General features: G+C 37.4%; 2 protein-coding genes across 2 annotated transcripts in view; one reads left to right on the forward strand and one right to left on the reverse strand.

Annotated features, from left to right (window-relative positions):
• LOC134609333 (early endosome antigen 1-like) overlaps nt 1–5160 on the forward strand; it is a 61835-nt gene extending 56675 nt beyond the window's left edge. Inside the window, exon 11 of the mRNA XM_063453014.1 lies at nt 4841–5160. Coding sequence (XP_063309084.1) covers nt 4841–5023 — 183 coding nt within the window. The 3' untranslated portion in view covers nt 5024–5160. The remainder of the gene's footprint in view (nt 1–4840) is intronic.
• Nucleotides 5161–8260: 3100 nt separating this feature from the next.
• Nucleotides 8261–8914, reverse strand: LOC134607805 (uncharacterized). Its single transcript, XM_063450364.1, has one exon. It carries the CDS (start codon nt 8912–8914, stop codon nt 8261–8263), a length of 654 nt encoding a protein of 217 aa, XP_063306434.1.
• Between the last annotated feature and the right edge of the window lie 7408 nt (nt 8915–16322).

Consider the following 16322-nt stretch of genomic DNA (forward strand, 5'->3'; position numbering starts at 1 on the left):
TCATTCAATTAAAACCAAATCATCATTCATCATTACGTATACAGACAGACAATTTACTGTATGATTTAAGCAAAATGCATAACATTTATATTTTCCCCAATATTCAAGCATAACCCTGCTCGCAGCGCCATATGTTGTGATCGTGACTTAAATATGAATATTAATCTCTTAATACATAATAATTAAGCAATACGGAACAACATTAATATTTTTATAGTTCATGGTATTATGGTCGAATATGTGGATAGAAAATACACAAAACGTTGTAATATTAAATGTATATTTAATATAACTATAATAAATAAACAGATGCTAGTAGAATGTCAATGTACCAAATAAACAGATGCTAGCAGAATGTCAATTTACCACAATAATTATACAATACAAAATTACTTACAAAAGGTTACTAAATGTTTTACAAAAGGCTATTACAATTGCTAAATGTTACAATGGATTTATTTTACTTACAAGGCCCCAGCCCTTTGGCTGGGGTAAGTCAGAGCTGGTACTACATCTTAGGTCCAGTCAGGTACAGGCAAAAAGAGCCAGAGTTTCTCCTACATCTGGTTTTTATTCAGTGTAAGTAGGCTGGCCTGTGATGTCACTGCCAGAAGCACATGTCTTCCTACACACTGCCCCTAGTGGTGCCTCCAAAGCATTACACTAAATATGCTTTCTTTATGATGTAAAGTCATTAATTAATAGATACCATTACAGCTAGTACCATAATCACTTCAACAGGCAGTAGTGGTTATTGTGCTATAATATTTCTTGTTATACTTCTGTCTTTCTCAACAATAATAATCTCCTCAATATTACAAAACAGTTTAAGTAAGAAAAAGCTCAAGCCATTTTAGGATCAGCTGATATACCGAATCATGTCTCACTGTCCTGAGAACAGATGGAAGCTGCATAAGTGATTAAAAAACTAATGCTCTTAAAGGGACCAGAGATGAGGCAACTGCATTACTGGAAGCACTCAGTCCCGTGGAAGTTGGGAGCCTTACTTATAATTGTGATGAGAATATTCACAGCAGGGCCTGTGAATTTCACATTTTGAGCTGAATCAGGGAAAATCTACAAAATGAATCTGGAATCAGTAATTTATTTATTTTAGAATTATATATTTTTTTCCCACTGCTGTCTTAATGCTACCCCTTTCTGTCCCCATAACATCCTCCTAATGTCACTGTTCCGTCTTGTAAATATTGGTTCATTCTGCTGTCACTTAAAAAATAAAAAAAACTATTTTCAATTAGCTGCTGTCACTGGGATTTACTGGAATTGCCCAGGTTTGGGTTGTAACCCCCCATATCATTTCCTACTATAAATCTGGCCAACCAGTTGAGTTTCTGTATCTCTTGCACTCTAACAGTGTTTGTGTATGAGTTTTGTCTATTTTGTTTGCCCTTCACATGAGTAAATCACCACCAACACCAGCAGAATCCCGGAAAGCCTCATGGACATGGGAAGGCAGAGGCTTTGTGAGGGTTTCTCTATTTATTTTTATTGAGCTGTTACAGAATACAAGAAAAGAGTACTTCCCCACCCTGTTCAATAGGCTACAGGGGAATAATGCCTCTCACCAGTAAATCCCCTGCCCACTTCCAGCTGAGGTGACTTCTCTGACAATTTAAGCTTTGGTTCAGACAAGATCTCCTCACTATTTCATCTCCCTGAGATGGTGCAAATGCTACACTTTCAGGGGACAGTTCCCCGGTGACACCCGGTATTAAGTTGCCCATTCCTCGCCTTCCCTTCTTACTAGTAGGCGGAAGTTCCTGAAGGTATGCAGTCTGGGCAGAGAAAGAGGTGGATGTAGTGAATGTAGCCGAAAGAGGTCATGCCTCACTGTAGAGAGAAGCAGCAAGAGCAGTTGCACACTGCACAAGGTCAGCTTTATGTTAATTATTTTACAGTCAGCAAGCCAACACACGCTTTGTTCCCCTACATCTCTCCTAAATTCCTATATTTAATTTCCTTTGCACAAAGCAAAAGCATGTGAAAAGTAGTTAAAACAATAGTTTTTTTTATTAATTATGTATGCAGCATAACCCTGTACCTTTAGCCGTGATAACAATGGTCATAAAGCAAATAGCTTTTTATTTGTAGTCTGAGTGCTTACTTAGAAAGGTTTGTGTGAACTGAGCCGCTGAGATCCTTCAGCCCCAGAGCCAATCAATGTCCTCCTATTATATTTGTACTATTTCTCCTTAGTTTTGAAACCTTGCTTACCTCATCACAGCGAGCGGTGTCATCTGGTCCCTGTCATCTGGCTGCATGCTCCAGAGCAGCTTCCTTATATGTGTGCTGCACCCGGTCATGTGACCCGGCACACAGTGATGACCTCAGAGACCACAAGGGAGGGAAGAAAGTCCTCCCACGTGTTGTGGTTAACACGAATTGGAGATTAGCCAATCAGACACACCCTGTGTGTATATAAGAACCTCTCCCTTGCCTCAGTGCCCTGTTGTGGTCTTTGGTTTACTATTGAGCGTTGCACTTGTTATTTGGATTTCCTGGTTACTGATATTTGGCTTTGTCTCTCATTATTCCGTCTCCCTGTTTCCCTTGACCTCGGCTCGTGTTTTGACTATCCCTTTTTGCATAACCCGACCATTCTAAGGATCGGCTTTGCAATTCTCTCTACTCTGTCCTGTCTGCGTGTTAGGGTTCCCTAGTGAACGTGACAGTAACGTCACATTGATCGCTTATTGGCTGAGCTACACTGCTTACCTCCCAATCAGCAGGATGTTATGTGAAAAGGGGAGTCACAGCTAAGAAAATGTATTTATTATGAATAAAGTTGCAAAACATTTTTCTTTTTTTAAGCAAAACTGAAGAGATTTGAACAGGGAGATAATCAGAGCATGAGTATTATCAAATGCACTTAATTTATGTCAGTGTCCAAAGTATTCCTTTAATTTCTGTAATGCCAGCAAAGTCAGAAATCGTTATGAACTTAAAACTGGGCTTAACTTTACTCCTCTTTGTTAATCACACAATCTCAAAATCAATACTTTGAAATCATTAATGAGAGACAAAATGGATCCATCTTGGAAAGATCTGACCTACATCTTTGATCCCTTTTACATTGCCGTGGTGATAATAGGTGACATTTGTGTCATTAACTTGTTCCAAATCAATATTTATGCATCTACGTTTCTTCAAGTGTGTGTAGACCAGAAATTTTGTACAAGGGTATTTGTTGTGTTATCATAATTGATGAAGAGAATCGAGAATTATTTAGTGGTGCTTGTATCATACATTACCTATAAAACAAGGTAATAAATTAAACTGGTGTTTTTACCAAAGTGCTTTTTTGTTTGCACATTCAACTTTTTATCACATAGTGCATGCCACTGTGTTTTTAGGGAATAGCCTTTTTAATAAGCCATGTTTTATTTATTAGAAAATATTGCTAAGTCTAATGCATTCATACAAAAAAGGAGAAAATTTAGCATGGGGAATAATGTTGGAATGATTATCTGGTCATCACATACTTTACATGTGTATACATGCATAAAGGTAGGCCATACAATGTTGACCCTACTGTTTGTCAGTGATAAGGTGTGATGTAATTACTATTTCCCAGTTAGTTCATACTGATGGTAACAGCATTGAAAAAGCAACAAATACATGCACTTCAAACCAGAGAAGAATTTGACAGAACATCCTGCAGTGACCGGGACATCCTGTATACAAATACTCCTGAAGAGTCAACCATTCTGTTAGATCACACAAGGCTTCTCAAAGGCCACATGGAGAGGAAGTGTCTACTTTTATTGTTATGTTATTTTTCCGCTTTCCTCTACAGGTTAATGTAGGCATATCCCACCAAGAGAATCTGGAAATGAATCAGTTATTAGTGTGTTTGTTCTGGATTGTGTAGAGTAGATATAATTTTGTAGTGGCCAAGGTTAAAGAACCATAAATTCACAAAGATGAAGGTTAGAACCGAGCAAGTAATACATTCACAATAATGAAGGTAAATACAGTATGTACAAAAAAAGCTCCTCTTTTTGTTCATATCAGTTTCCAGAAAGGTGACAAAGCAGTACATATGAGATAATACCACTTGTTTTTCCAATGTCACTAGATGATTCCCACATATATTTCCATGACTGTTTCTAAAAAAGGAAAATAATCCATGCACTCCAGTGAATTCCAAAATAGAGGCAATTTTTATTGGAACAAGAAACCAAAAAGCAACATTTCGACCCCTAAGTGCCTTTATCAAGCTTGACCAAGGCCCTTAGGGGTCGAAACGTTGCTTTTTGGTTTCTTGTTCCAATAAAAATTGCCTCTATTTTGGAATTCACTGGAGTGCCTGGATTATTTTCTATATTTAATTCTACAATTGGTCCTTTTTGGTACTGGGACTTATCCATTGGAGCACCCTGAATCCCATGACGAAGGATTGAGTGCACTTCCACCATCTACATATACTGTTACTAAAATAGGAACATAGGCAATGTCTTTCTTTCACATACACTTCTTAATTCTATATGGCACATGATGTGTATGTAACCTAGCAAGGTCCATCAGTTATAGCAAAATAGTTATCTGATCTAGACACCATCATCTGCTTTGATTTATCTGAAACCTGAAGTTAGAATAAGATCACACTGAGACAACTACCATAATACAGTAGATCACTAATACAGTGTATCAAAATAAAACATGATTTATACAAAAACAATTATATCTAGTGTTTGAGGTTATTATTAACGCTGAATTGGCTTAATTGTGAAAAGCCTTCACAACCCTACAACCTCTTTATACGGAAAGATTTCACAGATTAAAAAATTATATATATATATTTTTTTCTTCTTCCTAGATTGCTTCCAGAAATGATGAAATCCGTCGCATGCAAAGTCATGTGGACAGCTTGTGCTATGAAATGAATAGCCTGCAGCTTCAAAAAGATCTGAATGAGTCCTCTGAAAAGCAAGCTTGGGAACAGCTATCAAGCATCACAAAAGGCGTGCATAACCTAGCCACAGAAATGGCTCTCAAGTAACCACTGCCCTGTGCTCTTACACATATATTATATATTTTATTTCTTGTGTTCACCCTCTCTCTATTACACAAATGAGATACCTTCAGACCTGAGGAAGAGTGGAAAACTCTCGAAAGCTTGCCTTTGAAATATTATGTTAGTCCAATAAAAATTATTATATATATATACACATATATAAGCAAGATTTCAGTCTTTAAAGAAGATTATATATATATATATACATAGTTCAAGTAGAGATTGTAGCCGTATTAGTCCAGTGATGTAGATGTAAAAAAACAGATAAAATTTGTATCTTGTAATACCTTTTTTATTGGACTAACAGAATTTTTTAATGACAAGCTTTCGGGAGAACCTCCCTTTCTCAAGGGAGGTTCTCCCGAAAGCTTGTCATTAGAATTTTTTAATGACAAGCTTTCGGGAGAACCTCCCTTTCTCAAGGGAGGTTCTCCCGAAAGCTTGTCATTAGAAAATTTTGTTAGTCCAATAAAAAAGGTATTACAAGATACAAATTTTATCTGTTTTTTTACATATATACATATATATATATATATATATATATATATATATATAAATAAATATAATAGATTTTCTCACCCCTCCTCTACCAGAGTCCTGGGAGTTTGAGGGTTCTGCGCAGTATCTTAGCTGTTCCTAGAACTGCATTCTTCTGGACAGTGATCTTAGATGTCCCATCTGGAATCTGTTGAAGCCAGTCCCCCAACTTAGGAGTCACAGCCCCGAGTGCTCCTATCACAACTGGGACTACTAATGCCTTCACTTTCCACATCCTTTCTAGCCCTTATTTCAGTCCTTGGTATATGTTCACCTTCTCATGTTCCTTCTTCCTGATGTTATAGTCACTGGGTATTGCAACATCCACCACTAACAAATCAAGTGTCACAACTGGAAATATATATATATAATTTTTATTTTTATATTTTTATATGTATATATTTATTTATTTTTAGTCTTTACATAAATTATAATCTACTTTAAAGACTGAAATCTCACTTTAACCTTACGTTAACCTTAATTCCAATGGAGATCAAAGAGTGTTTTTGAAGACCTCTGTAACACGTAATTGTTTTGCATATTTTCTAAATTTTGTGACAGATTTCTTATTTTGTGCTTTTTGAAAAATCCAGAAATTATTTAACTGACTGCTTTTAAAACTAAGATCTGATTTTATAAAATGCCAGTATCTGTATGAACATAGTGCTGTCTGGAAGTGTTTTGTTTTAGTTATGTGCTTGTGGTTTACCTCTTTTAATGAATCACCAAGTAAATGTATTAAGTAACAGAGCCACACCTGACTGGGTTATCATGTAAACTATGGGCAGTGTGTCAGTTGTAATATATTCAAAGAGTGAAAGACATCCGCTGCATTTGCGTTACATTCAGTGAAGGTAGATACTTTGGAGTACTGAAAATGTGAACAATTTATTAAAAATAAACTATAGTAAAATGCTGTTAGCTTGCCTGAAGTACTCTGTACAATGCCTTGATCTTGCAATCTGGTAAATAATTCACTTGTAATTTTCCATACCATATAAAAAGAAAAAATGCCCAAAGGCTTATACTATTAAGATTAAAGTATGTCACAAGCCAGTAGTTAATGAACCCATTATTATTACCCACCCTTCTTCCATGATCTCTAGCACAAACCTAGGTTAAAGCGGCTCTGTAACCAAAAAATAAATAAATCAGCATTTCATAAAAATAAAAATAGTTACGTATAACTCATTTAAAGTGTATTTAAAGTGTATTTCAAATTTATGGTCAAAATAGCTGAAATATACTTTTTAGTTTGGCTTTTCTGGCCTTATATTTGAAATTATATATAAGAATCCATAGCACACCAATTCATGCCAAAAAATAGATTCTATTCACATGACATACAGTCATAAGTTCATCAAAGATAAAGTGCAATAAAAAAGTAACACACTAACATCAAATATAAGTAGAGTGCATATACATAAACCCACTAGTACTCTATCAGGTATACTGACCCAAGGTTGGAGAGCAAGAAAAACACCAACATTTCAGCTAGGTGCCTTCCTTGAGGGGATCCCCAGGAAGCAGTGCAGTCACATCATTAGGTGTGCCTAAGCTATCAGGTGGCATTTTGATCAGACAAGACATTTGGTCATTTTTCTCAAACATTTAGGAATATATGCTCAGATTAAATGGAGACTGGCAAAATAATCGCAGTCATACCTGGAATAATACTGTTACATTCGCAGTTCACGATATCTTTTTTTAGCCTGTTGTTTAGTTGTTCAGTCGTGTCCGACTCTCTGTGACCATATAGGCCATAGCTCGCCAGGTACATCTGTCAGTCACTGCCTCTCTGAGCCCCAACAACTTCATGTTCGTGGCTTCAGTGACCTCACCTATCCATCTCCGTCTCTGTCATCCCCTTCTTCGTGTGCCTTCAATCTTTCCCAGCATCAGTCTTCTCTAGAGAATCCTGGCTTCTCATTAAATGGCCAAAATATTTGAGCTTCAGCCTCAAGATCATAGCTTCCAGTGAACAGTTTGTCTTAATTTCCTGAAGTACAGATTTATTGGATCTTCTTGCAATCCAAGGGATTCTAAGCAGTTTTCGCCAACACCTCAGTTCAAAGGCATCTTTTCTATGACGCTCAGCCTTCTTTATAGTCCAGCTCTCACATCCGTATGTTACTACTGGGAATACCATAGTTCTGACTATGCTGACCTTTGTTGACAGTGTAATATCTTTAGTTTTTACCAGCTTATCCAAGCTTTCCATAGCTTTCCTTCCTAGTCACCATCTGAAAAGATTTTGGATCTCAGGAAAATAAAATCTGTCACTGCCTCCACTTCTTCCCTATCTATTTGCAGTTTGCCATGATCTTATTCTTTTTAACATTAAGTAGCAAGTTTGCACTCTATTCTTTTACTCTCATCAACAGGTCCTTTAGTTCTTGCTCACTTTCAACCATCAGAGTAGTATCATCCGCGTATCTGAGGTTTTTGATATTTCTTCCAGCAATATTGATTCCAGCTTTGGATTCATCAGTTCAATAAGGTGACAATATACAACCTTGTCACACTCCTTTCCTGATCTTGAACCATTCTGTTGTCCCATGTTCAGTTCTGACTGTGGCTTCTTGGTCCACATACAGATTCCTCAGGAGGCGGATGAAATGATCTGGTACTCCCATCTCTTTAAGAACTTGCCATATGTTGTTGTGATTCACACAGTCAAAGGCTTTAGAATAGTCTAAGAAGCAGAAGTAGATGTTTTTTCTGGAATGCCCAGTCTTTCTCTATTATCCATCGTACATTGGCAATTTGATCTCTTGTGCCTCGTCCTCTGCAGAACCCAGCTTGCACATCTGGTAATTCCCGGTCCATATATTGTTTGAATTGAGCTTGTAGGATCTTAAGCATCACCTTGCTGGCATGTGAAATTAGTGCAATTGTTCGATAATTGAAGCACTCTTTGGCATTGCATTTTTGGGGGATTGTGATGTAGACTGACCTTTTCCAGTTTTTTGGCCACTGTTGAGTTTTCCAAATTTGTAGACATAAGGCAAGGAGAATTTTCACAGCATCATCTTGCAGAATTTTGAATAGTTCAATTGGGATTTCATCAACTCCTGCAGCCTTGTTATCTGCAAGGTATCCTAGGGCCCATCTCCCTTCGCTCTCCAAGATTTCTGGTTCCATCTCATTGGACCAACTATTGAGGTCATCACTGCTGTTAAGATCCTTCCTGTATAGATCTTCAGTGTATTCCTGCCATCTCTTCTTTATCTGAGCTTCTTCTGTTAATTCCCTGCCATTTTTGTCTTTTATCACTTTGGCATGAAAGGTAACTTTTAGATTGCCAATTTTCTTGAATAGATCTCTTGACTTTCCCATTCTGTTATCTTCTTCTATCTATTTACATTGCTCATTGTAGAATGTCTACTTGTCTCTTCTTGCTATCCTTTGGAATTCTGCATTCAGTTGCATAAATTATTTCCGATCTCCACTACCTTTCGCTCTCCTTCTTTCCTGGGCTATTTTTAAAGCCTCATCAGATAGCCAGTTTGCCTTTTTAGATTTCTTTCTTTTGGGGATATTTTTTCTTGCGGTTTCCTGGATAATATTGCAAATTTCGGTCCAAAGTTCTTCAGGAATTCTATCGTCCACGTCTAGTCCCTGAAATCTATTCTTTACTTCCACTGCATATTCACAAGGGATATTATTTATGTTGTATCTGATTGGTTTGATGGTTTTCCCTCTTTTCTTCAGTTTAATTCTAAACTTTGCAATGAGAAGCTCATGGTCCCAGCCACAGTCAGCTCCAAGTCTTGTTTTTGCTGACTGTATAGAGCTCCTCCATCTTTGGCTGCAAAGTATACATCTGGTGATGTTAATGAGTCGTCTCGGAGGCTGTTGAAAGAAGGTGTATGCTATGACCAGAGAATTATCTTGACAGAATTCTACTAATCTTTGACCTGCTTCATTTTGAACTCCAGGGCCAAACTTGCCTACTTTAGCATTCCAGTCTCCTATGAGGATAGTAACATATTTTCTTGATGTTATATCTATCATGTGTTGAATATCTTCATAAAACTGGACAATTTAAGCATCCATGGTTGGAGTATAAACTTGGATCACTGTGATGTTAAATGGCTTGCCTTGAATTTGAATTGAAATCATTCTGTCATTTATTGGGTTGTAGCCGAGCACCGCTTTGCCCACCCAATTATTTACTATGATGGCTACTCCATCATAGTATTTCAGCCTACAGACTGGTAACATATCACAACATTAAGCCATACTCCATACTGTCACGGCTCTCCGTTCTTCTGCTGGCGTGGCCGCACATAAACTAAGCGGCCATGTTGACAGAGATATTGTATACTTACCTTGGTCATGGCAAACCGCTGCCCGACCTCCTTCCATTCTTGTCCCCAGCGAGTAGGACATTCCTAGAGACACCGGCCGCTGCGGTTCCGGTTTTAATAGGAAATGTAAAAATACATACAATAGGTGGAATACACGTCTGATGATTCTATAGAAAAAAACAAAATAACATATTTGCAATATTGCCAGTATAAATAATGTACAGATATTGTGGATGTCAAGTACTCACAAGCCTGGAGCCAAATAATAACATATGGCTCTCATAGGTAGTGCAGAGGGACTCTTAACCCCTTAAGGACCAAACTTCTGGAATAAAAGGGAATCATGACATGTCACACATGTCATGTGTCCTTAAGGGGTTAATAGGATGTCCCCATCCTTCTTCGAGCTGGTCCTTGTGTAGTCTTTAATCGGAATCTCACCTTCGCCGACATCAAAGATGACGCCAACGTGCGTGCGACGTCACGTCATAGACGCACACGCACATTTTGGGGTCAGAGGCCAGAGACAACTAATTACAAAAATGTGACAAAGGTAATCTGTGTGGAAGGTAGGTGCTTAGGGAATGATAGTCAATATATATCGTAAATAGCTGCTACAACACTTTTATGTGGATCTCTCTAGTCCACCAGATTGGAAGGTAAAATAAGGGTTAGGGAATTTGAGAGAGGGTTAGTAAGAAAAAAAACACCCACCACAAAGTCCCTTAAGTGGAGCACTGAATGATACTTACCCCTAAACTTAGGGGTGTCAGGTAATCCAAATGAAGATTTAGATATGCAAGAAAAAGGGGAAAAGATTTATGTCATAAAATAATAATATGTCAGATATTATACACAGATAATAAAATGTATACAATTTAAACTCGCAAGTGAAGAGCCAAGTGGGGGACTGGCTCAAATCACGTTAGCCTTGGTGTATATTGGGAGACACATTCCCTCTTTTTACTTTCTTTCTTCAATACTCAGAAGAAAACACACAAAAAGATATCTTTCTGGTGAAGTATGTTCTGAAATCTGAACAAATTAATGCACCAAATGGTATATTGCTCACCTTTTCCAGAGCCAAATCTGAATACCTGGCTCTGGTTTGAACAGCTTGTTACCAACTAAGGGGGATACAGCTTCTTTGGAGGTAGATGATAGCAGCAAATTTCGACTTAAAAAAATCCAATTGATCAATTTATTAAAGTATTAAAACAACACATATATATTACAAAACAATAAGAATAATGTCCTTGTGCTGAAAATCTCTTCGAGACGCGTTTTGCCCTTTCCTCTGGCTTTCTCAATCGAAGTTCATCTCTTCTTTATTTCCTCCATCCTTTTGAATCCCAAGTTTGGTATCTGATTCGTCCTCTCGGTCTTTGATTATCCAATCCGGTCCGCCATTGTCGTGGACATTTCAATCACAGCTGATCTTGCTTGCCGTACTGATTTCCGGAAGTGACGTCACGTCCATTCGTCACTTCCGGTGTTGGTATCGCCATTTTTCTTACAGTTTTTTCTGTGTCATATTCAGAGTATCCAATGTCCATACATATGAGTATATTAGCCCTTAGGTCGGGTGTGACTCATATACACAGTACGAGGCAATAACAAATAATAAAACGTTAGAATAATACAACTACATGTAATAATGAAAGATTTGAAAATCTAAGTGGATAAAATATATATTGATGTGCATAATAAGACTATATAAGTCTTCACAAATTAGGAGATGGTACACTTATATATAACTCTAAATCTTTTTATCAATAACCCAGATATATTGTAATTAAATGGTTGGATTTATATGAATTATTAAAAAATTAGATAATAAAAATCACTGATATAACGAATTAATAAAATTAGTAAAAACTGTAAAAAAATAAAAAATGTTGTTGAAATTATAAAAAAATTATAGAACTCGAAGTCACTATTTAACCCATAGAGGAGAAGTTTAAGTTCTCATTTCATCTCATTTCCGTTTTACCCATTGCGGTGATGAGATCTTCTCCCCTCCAATTGGTGTCAACTTTTTGTATTCCTAAAAATGTGAGTTGGGTTGGGTCCTTATTGTGTTTTAATTTAAAATGATAGGAAAGGAAATGTTTTTCAAATCCATGGAAAAACCAGTAAGAAAGATTGCGATACCAACACCGGAAGTGACGAATGGATGTGACGTCACTTCCGGAAATCAGTACGGCAAGCTGTGAATGAAACGTCCACGACAACGGCAGACCGGATTGGATAATCAAGGACCAAGAGGACCTTTCCACTACCTGGTTTGCACTAGCTGGTTATCCGAGAGTGTGTTCCTGATCGTGTTTTTTCTGGTATTTGACTTTTGCTTTGTTTTGACTTCCCTGATTTGTGGTATACTTGACTTCTGGCCTTACTCATCGTTGTGTCACGTTCTGTGTCCCTGACCTCGGCAAGTATTTTGACTATTCTCCGTTACGTTAAGTCCGGCCATTCCAAGGATCCTGTTAAACGTTATCCTTAGTCCTAGGTGTGAGACTATTCTGCGTGCTGGATCAATTATAATCTTGACACATTACATTATCCCATACAGTCTGTTCAGAAATTAATTATTTAAATCCACTGGCCTAAAAATGGTTTGTAAAACAAAGCAAATGAAAGTCAGTAATTGTGATATGTAGTGTTTACTTCAACATGTACACTCTGTGTAAATGATTAGTCATTAGAAGTCATTATTCTACAGTGTGATATAATAACTAGCAGTATTGAATTCCATTTAGCTGTGTTACCTGAATTTGCTAAATTATTTTCTTCTTCTGTACCATCCTTTTTTAAATTAAGCAAAATTCTCCTACCAAGAGGAAGCATGTTGTAATTTTGCTTTTTGGGTGGCAAATTGCCTAATTGTAATCTTGTTCTTCTTAAGTATATATCGGTAAAATAATTCCTATAATTTAATCATTTTCACCAGTGATCAAGGGAGAACCTATAGAAGGTCAGGGCAGGTTATTTAAATAGTGGAACTGCCAAGAGGAACGTTATGCCACATCACTGAAGAAGGACTTCATCTTCATTATTCAAAGAGTCTCTAAAGAAGACACCTAGAGTGATGAAATGCATTGGTCAGAGAGCAATGGTGACCTCATCACTGGTGAAGTTGATTACATACTTATATGTTTTTAAGTTACATATATAATAAATGTGCTGTTCATTTGTAATTCTTTGGCATCCTGCACTATTTGTATCTCATTTAATTCTACTGGGGTTCTTATCCTTATTCTTCTGAGGATTGATGGTCCATAGAGATATAAAGAAAAATTGATTTATATTGAAGGTTCTCTAATTCTTATGTTTGTGAGTGCCATTTTATACACATAGGTCATGGTGTTTTCTGAGGGTACTGCACCATTTTATCTTTCATTTTATATTTTATAGGATTTAGCAGTTTATCCCTTTGTTTGAGGCGTGGCTAGGGCTGCAAAAACAGAAACAAAAATAGATTTAACGCCTAAATGCAGAGAATTGGGGAGTGAGACTTCAGAGGCATGATCAATACCAGGGGTAGACAACCTTCAGCATTCCAGATGTTGTGGACTACTTCTCCCATAATGCTATCACAGCTACAATGCTGGCAGAGCATCAAGGGAGATGTAATCTAGAACATCTGAATTGCCGAAGGTTGCCTACTCTTGATTTATACAGTTTAATATTAGAGCCCCAGCTATACATCCGTTTTGGAATTGAATCACCAAAGCCTATGTTTTTTTATGTAAAAAATATTAGCGTCAGATTTGATGTTCGAATATATATATTTTTCTACTCCTGATAAGCATTTAATTGTTGTAATTAAGTCACACAGAACCGCTAAATGGCTTATTGGGAGCAGAACAACTGCCATTACACGTAATAAGATGAAATGTAATCGGGGCCATAGTCTTGAGTCCAGATTTTTCACCATTCTACACTTCAAAAAGGAAGGGAGCTGAATTGTTGTTTCTTCTTACAAAGCCCTTCAACAGAGGAAAAGCCATCAAAAACCAGACCCCCCCCCCCCCCCCCCAAAAAAAGATGTGAACTGAACAAGGACACCACTCTATACACCATTGTGGGGAGAAGGAGCAAATAAGTTAGTTTGTGTTCTCATAAATGCCTATGAGAGGTAGAAAGGACAATAGTGCAAACAAAAGTTTTGGGGCTCCTCTGTAGAGCAACAGCTTAGTAGATTACTAAGTGCCATACAACTCCCATGATGCTTTGCCAGCTGTGAATCTACCATTAGCCTATCCTTGCAGGGTTGTATTGTGCATTTTTATGGTGTATTTGTGTATAAAACTGATGTTCCATGTAGTATTGGTGTTTGAAAGCAGAGATGTATTTGTGAGTCATGTTAGTGTTTGAATATTTTTGTAGTGTTTGTATTTGAAATACTTGAAAACGAGAGAAATCTCAATGTATCTTTCCTGGTAAAATATTTTGTAAATAAATAAAATGCAGAGCTGTGTACAGTGTTGCTGTTTCAATGCATGGATGTGTTTGCGTGTAATGTTAATCTTTGAATACAGAGGTGGGGTGGCTTTTGGTGTAGTGTTGGCGTTTGAAAGCAGGAATATGTTTTTTGTATTGTTGGTTTTTGAATGTAAGTTGCTTTTGTGTGTAGTGTTGGCATTTAAATGCAGTGATTTATTTGTCTGTAGTGTTTCTGAATGCAGTGATGTGTTTGTGTGTAGTGTTAGTATTTAAATGCAGTGGTGTGTTTGTGTGTAGTGTTGGTTTGTGAATGCAGGAGATTGACATACATTCACCCTCTCTCTGATTCCAGCTCTCCCTCCTGCGGTCTGCATTTGTCTTTCCTGGGCCTGGTTAGTCTGGCTCAAAACGAGCATCCATGCAGGCTGAAATCCTGTCTCCTGTCTTTGTGGCAAGAACTATCAGCTATCAGACTCCGCTCAAAGCCAGATCGGCATGTCGCACGCCGGACGCTGGCATCACGCCCCTTTTGATGACATGACGCATACGCGCCAATGTCATTACATTGATGCTGCGATCCCACATCATCTGTACCGGCCCAGAACGTTTTGGGGGCGTCATTATAAAAAGGGCGTCATTTGCTTTGTTCTTTGCCCCATTGTGGTTCCTAGTGTTCCCTATAATGCTTCTTGATAATTCTCAGTGATTTCTTGGTATAATGTGGCTTGACTCGGCTTGGCTATTGACTCTTCTGTTCTCTGGTTACCTGACTCGGCTTGTATCCTGACTTTTCTCCTTTCTGGAAACCTAACCCGGCTATTCCTGTATCGCTCTACTGATCTCTGGTATCCTGACTTCTGTCTATTCCTTGACTACTCTTCTCTGTCTACGTTAAACCCGACCATTCTAAGGTCTGGTAATACGTTCTTTGGTTTTCTGTGGGTTTACGTACTGCGTGTTGGGTTTTTAGTCGACGTTTAATGTCTGAAAATATTCAAAATGATTGAATTTTACTTATGATTCTCGTATGTCTTTATACATAATAATGCATGTGTGATATGTGACGTTTGAAAACCTTGCCTTCTGTTTATTTGAAATTATGTACATGCATCTATATGATGACTTTTTTTTCAAGAAAAAGTTATGCTTTGGAGAGCAAGGAGCAATGACCCATTTTGTCACCTGAAATTGCCCATAAATTTGAAATTGGTCAAACAATTTTGCATTTGTGTGCATCAACCACTCACTTGACGGCAGATCAAATTGCACTTTCACAGTATATGTTGGTGTTATTAGCTGAGCTTTTGCAAAAATGCTTTTACTTTTTTCAGTTTACCCGATTTTTTTAGAATCTCCAAAGGAAGCAATTCTCCGAACACTTCTGAAAAGACCATTATTAGATCCAGATTGCATTCCTAACATGAGTCCTTTTTTAAAACACATGATAATCATTGGAAGTCTAACTTTAACACAACTATCAATCTATCACCATCATATGGAAGAAGACCCACTACAGCGAATACAGATCACACAGGTCATGTTTTTAATAATGTTCTTGGGGAAAGTTATTTTTGCTGATTACCTCTTCATCCATGTGAGCCATGGAGCAATATTAAACAGCTGAAGGTCTGTCCTGGAACTCAGCATATGCTGACTTAAAGTCTTTCACAACACTATATCAAAGTAATGCTTCATGGGATTTATGCTCTGATAGATTGCGGTGTCTATCATGTGGGTAACAAAATGGTGTTTACAATCTACATGTTACCTTTAAAGAACATCATCTGAGATTGTTAAGTTCTAGGAAAATCGAAAACAAAACTATACCATTGCATAAATATGAATTAAGAGTTGTAAAACATAATCTTACATGACAAAGGCCAAAAACATGATGGAGCTTCTCTTTAAATGCATGCTCACCCACTGTAATGTGCAGGAGAAATACACTAGTTGCACTTTCCTTATCTACATCTGAGAGCCAAGTA

Source organism: Pelobates fuscus, chromosome 4, assembly GCF_036172605.1.
Source record: "Pelobates fuscus isolate aPelFus1 chromosome 4, aPelFus1.pri, whole genome shotgun sequence".
NCBI lineage: Eukaryota > Metazoa > Chordata > Amphibia > Anura > Pelobatidae > Pelobates > Pelobates fuscus.